The sequence below is a fragment of the Dermacentor variabilis genome, chromosome 9, assembly GCF_050947875.1.
Source record: "Dermacentor variabilis isolate Ectoservices chromosome 9, ASM5094787v1, whole genome shotgun sequence".
In the NCBI taxonomy this organism is placed as follows: domain Eukaryota; kingdom Metazoa; phylum Arthropoda; class Arachnida; order Ixodida; family Ixodidae; genus Dermacentor; species Dermacentor variabilis.
In genome coordinates this window covers 141,062,550-141,069,424 of record NC_134576.1, presented here as the reverse complement: position 1 = coordinate 141,069,424, position 6,875 = coordinate 141,062,550, and the positions used below count along the sequence as shown (strand labels likewise).

Genomic DNA, 6,875 nt, shown 5'->3' with positions numbered 1-6,875 from the left:
AAAATGCGTAAAGCCAAGTGATATCTTGTGAAGAAACGTCGTGAACTCACCATATGCAGTCATGAATCCTGACACCTTCCTTCCGAACATTGTCACCAGGATGAAGAGGAGATGATCTCTTAGATGTCTTCCAAAGTTGGAGTCTCCAGGGTAGCGTATCCCTCCGCTGCCAACCAGTTGCGCCGCTTGTTTCTCGAAGCTCGACCGGCGTTAATATTGGGTAGCGTGGCTATGTCGGCGGGTTGCAGGCGTCCGGCAGACCATGGCGACCATGCAGGGACGAGATGATTTGTAGTGCGAAGCTTGCACTGTTTATTCAATGGTTGGTGAAGGATAAGAAGAAGAGAATGAATGAATTGAAAAAGTACATTGCGGTGCCCGTGTAATAGGTCCACTAAAATTGTAGGCGGGATCTTGCTCACGTCAACGTCACGTGGCATGCACTTAGTCCCTTCGGTGCTTTTCGGCTGCTCCCACTTTCCTCGGCGATGTTGCACGTCCCCGTTGGTGCTTTGCGGCTGCTCCTCTCCTGGGCGAGGTTGCACGTCCCCGTTGTTGCTTTGCGGCTGCTCCCACTTTCCTAGGTGACGTTGCACTTGTTTGCCCCCGCTGGCGTCAACCCGCGGGTCAAGGATGGGCGACTGATCCTTCTAGGCGACGTTGGTTCTCGGAAAAGGGTCTCCCCTAGAGTCGGACAGTTCGCGGAAAGGGATTTCATGCACACACACAAAGGGGCCTGTTAACACTGCGGGGCGTCTGCCGGACCGGCGACCACTCGAGACAACCATAACAAATTAGGAATCCATCCGCCGTTTCGGTTGAGAAGGGTCTTTCGAGCATCCTTTTTGCCTGAAGTGTTACACGCCAACCATAGCACCAAGTTACGCCATGTTAGGCCTATATGTCATGAAACCGACAATCGAATTCGGAATCACCCGCCGTGGTTGCTCAGTGGCTATGGTGTTAGGCTGCTGAGCACAAGGTCGCGGGATCGAATCCCGGCCACGGCGGCCGCATTTCGATGGGGTCGAAATGCGAAAACATCCGTGTACTTAGATTTAGGTGCACGTTAAAGAACCCCAGGTAGTCCAAATTTCCGGAGTCCTTCACTACGGCGTGCCTCATAATCAGAAAGTGGTTTTGGCACGTAAAACCCCATAGTTTAAAAAAGAAAAATTCGGAATCAGCGGCGTCTAGTAAATCAATCTCATAACACGTGCAAGTTATTTCAGAGAAAGCGATAACCACAGTCACTTCTAGTTTGCGAACTTCACTCTTTACCGCGAATCGAGCCCAGTTTGGTGCTAGGTTATAGCTGTCGCTTCGATGGGTGCGCCATGTTTGTTGACGCAAAGCTTTTGGGGCTTCCACTAAATCAGTGAAATAGCGTGCCTGACGCAAAACCCAAACGCAGTTTACGTCTCGCGCATGCGCAATGGCTTCAACGCTGTTTCTTTGGTGTTCTAAACGTTTGGGGCTCCTATTCTGAAAGTCTCTAAAAAAAATCAGCGCACCGAAAAATCAGAGTATAGAGAGTATACTTCGTGTACCGAGAGGCGTGTTCGAATACCTAAACATCTGTGTATGGAAAGTCTGCGAACCAAAATGCTCTGGCTAGGACGTTCTGGACGAGTCATTTGCCAGTAAAAGCGATGATATAGTTCTTCGGCTGCCACAGGTGTGCACCATGTTTGGGCACACGGCGAATAGCTTCACGTGCAGCCACGAAAGCGTGAACTGACGGTGGAAATCATTGATATTCACAGGACGTGGTGTCTTGTAAACTAAACAAGACAAATGGTTAACGGCGCGAAGATGTAACCTTGAAGTCATCAGCAGTTTCCGATCAAGGAAAGCCTCAGCCTGCAGAGCCAATGTCTCGACAAGGCTATACTTGTGTTGAAGAGCACTGGTCCTGACGAAGACAAGCCCCTTTGTGGAAACGTTAGTTCCGTGGCTAAGGCTTCCCTTAATTGTTCTGCCAGTCTTGATCACCGTGTCTTGTATTATATGTACGCAGAGTCGTATAAGGAGACCTAGAAGCATATAAAGACTAAACATTTCAACACCCTCATGGTTGTGCAAAGGGTGCTTCCATGGTTTGTCGTCGATAGGACAAATGAAGTTTTCTTTTATGGCAATATTTTGTAGCGAGTATAGATGACAGGCTCGACAGACGATAGGAAAACTGCGTGAAATAAACAGTTAACTGGTATCACGGTCAAACTCGCGTGGCAGGTATTTCGGTGTGTAGCAGGTGGTCAAAATTAAGTTGTCGACTGCGGTTTGTCTCGTAGCAGGCATAATTTCAGCTCGATTTTGCTAGCTGTAATTTTGTATAGTCTTAGGGCAGGGGTGCTATGCTATCCAATAGACCAACCAGTCCCTTGAGGGTGTAAAGTCTCTAGAATTGCTGATTCCTGTACAATGTGTTTGCTGCAGGGTTGTATCGCCAGTAGACATGCGTAGAAATGTCGACCGCCTGTCTGCGCGTGCACCGTGACCATGGTGCCACGTCCAGTACTGGAATTGGATTCACGGTTCACTAATTGTCTAGAAGTCAGCGCCCGTGATTAAAGAAAAAAGGTGAAAAAGAGGAGACAGGCATGAAACGCACGATGAATAATAAAGGAACACTTATATGACCATGTTTTTTATTATATGCCTGATTTTTCAAATCGGGAATACTTTACCGCTCTGCTTTCTGTCGTTCTAAAGAGGGCAATATCGTGATATTTTCAGTACCAACTGTATGCGATATCTGCTGTCGTTATCAGTGAGACTACGTGGCTTTATTTGCACTAGAGGGCAGAGCGAAATGCGCATGTGCGTAAAGTTGCCGTTGTCTCTCACGAAAATGCGCTCGAGCTTCGAAGGCGCGTTAACCAAGAATTCGGATACCGTCTACGGTCCGTAAAGCTTTTAGCGAAATTGAACGGCCTTCGCCTTCCGTTTCTCCTATTTTTCGTCGCGACAGGTACATTCGTCACTGCTGACGGGTTCAATGACTCCACCATCATGACATCAGCACTAGATGCACTTGAAAGATATCGTCTTTTCGTTGAGCAAACAGTTGCGTACTTTCGCATTCTAATACCTTGGTCACGCACCCGTCTGCTAACCACTGTGAAAATGAAATGTTCACTCCATTCCAAATGCTACCGGATGGTTCGGACTAATTTTAAGTTCGCTTTAAGACCTATTAATCCGTCAGTTGTTGTCCACAAGTTTAGTGGATTGGCAATAAACATCACTTTGCCAGTCAAACGTACCGCAGGCTATAGGAAGTGCTCCTCGCGACTGTGTCGCACTGCGCGTGCCACAACTCTACAGGTTGTCGAAGCTCTATGTCCGGCTATAGAAACGCAGATCTTGTCGCAGTCTTTAGTCTTGACGCATTGCTGCATGTATAACGGCTGTCGTCACATGGTCGCAAGCAGTTTGTCTGGGGCTCTCGTATACAACAGAAGGGCAAATTAAGGGAACATCGGCGCACACTCCGCACATCTCACGCGAGAAGATAGTTGCCCGTGTCCATGAGGACCCTGGTCAGCGTCGGCGACGCCGGTTTGCTCCGACTCGCCACGCAGATGCACGCCGTGGTCACCTCGATGCTCAGGTTGCGAAGCTGTGCGGGGTAGTGAACGAGAACCTTCTCCGTCACTTCGTGGCAACGGAAGTCCCCCACGTTTCCGCAGAGCGAATCGAGGCAGTTGCAGCGCACCACGGGAATCTCTGGAGGATGGCGAGCTTCGTCCTTGTCGACAATCCTGGTGTAGGTGCACAGTGCCCGTTCTTCGATCCTGCTCGAGGCCGGCTTTGCATTGCATTTCTCGCCGCCATCGTCATTCGTTGGTGCTGCAAGAAGGCGTTTACCGGAGATGGTAAAGATTGTGACGGTCACGCAAATGCAGATGTTCATGACTTGAATGTATAAGTGGGGTGTCAGGACCCGGGACATTCCAAAAATGCGCTGCCGGCGTCGTCTTTTAATTCACTGGCTACAGTGGTCCTTAGATGGTCACAGGCAGCACGCAGCCTTTGGTCTGATAAAGCAACAGGAATCGAAGGAAAACGGCCACAAAGCACGAGTTTCCCTTGGTCGGTGCACCAGGCCTCTGTAGGCGCGGCCTTTGATTCAAGCTTCTCGCAGTGGCGTTCGCAGGTGTTACGCCGCTCATCAGATTCGGCCGGGGCAAGTGCTCGCGAGGCGTGTAGCGTTTTTGTTAGTCGTGCAGCGACGATACACAAGACCACTAGCTACAGTTTGCACGCTTTGCATAAGGTATGACGGTGTTCCTCTTGACGTCATCCAACAGACGACGCAACAATCGCCGGATGCCATCAACAGCAAAATAAAAGATCAATGAGATCATTGTACCGTAATTCTGCGCGCCATGAATATGCCGTCTATATTACGTAAACGGCGGGTTCTGTTACGTCGAACGCTCGTTCTACCCTCCCCTTTCCGAAACCGCCTCATTTGCTACGTGGCATCCCGTGTGGCTGACCTATAGGGAAAGAAGAACAACACACAGCCTAGGGCGCGGTTTAGGCTTACGCGCCGCTTGAATACGACTATTCAATGTCGACCGAGCATTGATTCGCTCGGTTTGCTTGCTCTGCTGACGACAGGCTGTATGCGTGTGCCATGCTGGGCAAGTTGGCGGATCTGGCGCGCGTCAGTATTATTTTGCAATGCTTTCTGCCTAATGGCGTCATTCGTGCGTGAACCGTTGCATTGTGCACGAAACTAATGCACATTGTTCTTGTGTGACGAAATTGAAGCGCGTCAAGGGTTTGATTACTACATGCAGCTGCTCCTCAGCATCGTTGCCTATAAGGTCCGAGCGGAGGCGTCGGTGAATTGTGTGCCCTGCTAGACTGGGGAATCCGTTCCGATGCTCTGCTTTGGTCATCTGTGACGTCTTAAGTAGCTGAAACGGGAGTGCTGTTAAAAATGTATATCGAAGAGCAAAGGTAAATATGAACAATCAGATATTAAGATTAGCCATGGCCAATCCTAATATTTATTGTATAAGGCGTCAAGTTCGGGATTATATAAGCCAATATTAAAAAAGCGAAGGTGGACATATTTAATATAGCTGCTTTTTGACCAATGCCTTTTGGTCTGACACGGAGGCAATAAAAGCAAATGCAAGAATGCTTTGAAACTGAAGTTTTAGAAAGGCACAAACAAAGCCTGCCTAAGAGAAAACATCAGAGAACCTACCAGTTCAGCGAAGCAAAGGAAAAAAAATCTAAACAATCATTGCCACAATGTGTGTAGGGGGGCAGGGGACAGTTTCATTAAAAAGACTAGATCTCTTGTAAAAACTGCACACGAAGGCAGCCATTAAAACATGCACATATGGCCGAGACGTTAACTTGCAGTCCCTTGTCGCTAAAGAATTCCTTATGCAGACGTTGCGAGCGTGAAGAAAAGTGCATATATGGGTCGAGGGAAATGAGGTACCCGATTTATTCATTTACCGCGAGAGTACAAACACTGTCGAAGATTGTTTCGAAAGCTTTTTTTTTTCGCGTTTTCCGCATGCCATGCTGAAATTAATGTAATTCATTCGCCGAAGCTCACGTCACGCTAACAGCGCATGCTCACAGTTACTGCCGGCAACAGAATACTGTTGCTTTAGCTACTATGCTTAAGTTCAGGGCAACATTGTGCACATAGTAGACGCCTGCATTGTCGTTTTCATCAACTAATTATTGGGTTACTTAAGTTCAAATTTATATATCTGATATATAAATGATGATATAACGATCAGCCCTAGTTATGTCCACTGCAAGACGAAAGCATCTCCCAACGATCTCCGACAACCCCTGCCTTGCGTCACCTGACTACATCCTGTTCCCGGCAACCTCCTAGTTTCATCACATTACACAATTGTTGCCGTCTTCGACTGCTTATTCTTTCGATTGGTGTCCATTCATCATCATAATCATGAGCCTATCTTATGCCCACTGCAGGACGAAGGCCTCTCCCTGCGATCCCCAATTAACCATATCCTACGCCAACCGATTCCAGCTAGCGCCTGCGAATTTCTTAATTTCATCACCCCACCTAGTCTTCTACCGTGCTCGACTGCGCTTCCCTCCTCTTGGCACCCATTCTGTAACCCTAATGGTCCACCGATTATCAAACCTACACTTTACACAACCTGCCCAGCTCCATTTCTTTCTCTTAGTGTCAATTAGAATATCGGCTATCCCTGTTTGCTCGCTGATCCACACCACTATCTTCCTGTCTCTTAACGTTACGCCTAACATTCTTCGTTCCATCGCTCTTTGCGTGGTCCTTAACTTGTTTTCGATCTTCTTTGTTAGACCCCAAGTTTCTGCCCCATATGTTAGCACCGGTAGAATGCATTGATTGTACACTTTTTTTTAATGATAATGGTAAGCTTCCAGTCAGAATCTGACAATGTCTACCGAATGCGCTCCAACCCATATTTATTCCTCCGTAAATTTCTGTAAACTCTGTAAACTCTTCTGTAAGCTGAAAATAGATCACCGGCCATCTGCTGTAGGTACGCATTACACGGCCTGCACAACTTCATTTCTTTTTACTCTCTATTCTAAACCAGAATATCTCTTCAGATATTCAGTAGCCATTGTACATAATGTCGTGCTAGTACGAAAAAGCTCTGCTCCATGGCACTTCGCGGTCACTGCTGAAGGGCACTTCTGCTGTAAGAAACGAATCTGCGAAAGACGACATATTAGAGTTCGACAGGAGCTTACCAGAGCTTAGCCTGACGAGCGACAGGTGCAATGGTGCCCACTCAGCACTTTGCGATAGTTTTATACAAAACGCCTTACCCTTCCGGACACTGCCCCTTTCGCGACCCCGCCTT

The 6,875-nt window shown here is 47.9% G+C and overlaps 1 protein-coding gene across 1 annotated transcript; it reads right to left on the bottom strand.

Moving 5' to 3' along the window:
• Positions 1-2,655: 2,655 nt before the first annotated feature.
• Positions 2,656-4,200, bottom strand: LOC142558222 (uncharacterized). The gene has a single exon (XM_075670378.1). It carries the CDS (start codon positions 3,959-3,961, stop codon positions 3,509-3,511), a length of 453 nt encoding a protein of 150 aa, XP_075526493.1. The 5' UTR covers positions 3,962-4,200; the 3' UTR covers positions 2,656-3,508.
• Positions 4,201-6,875: the final 2,675 nt, after the last annotated feature.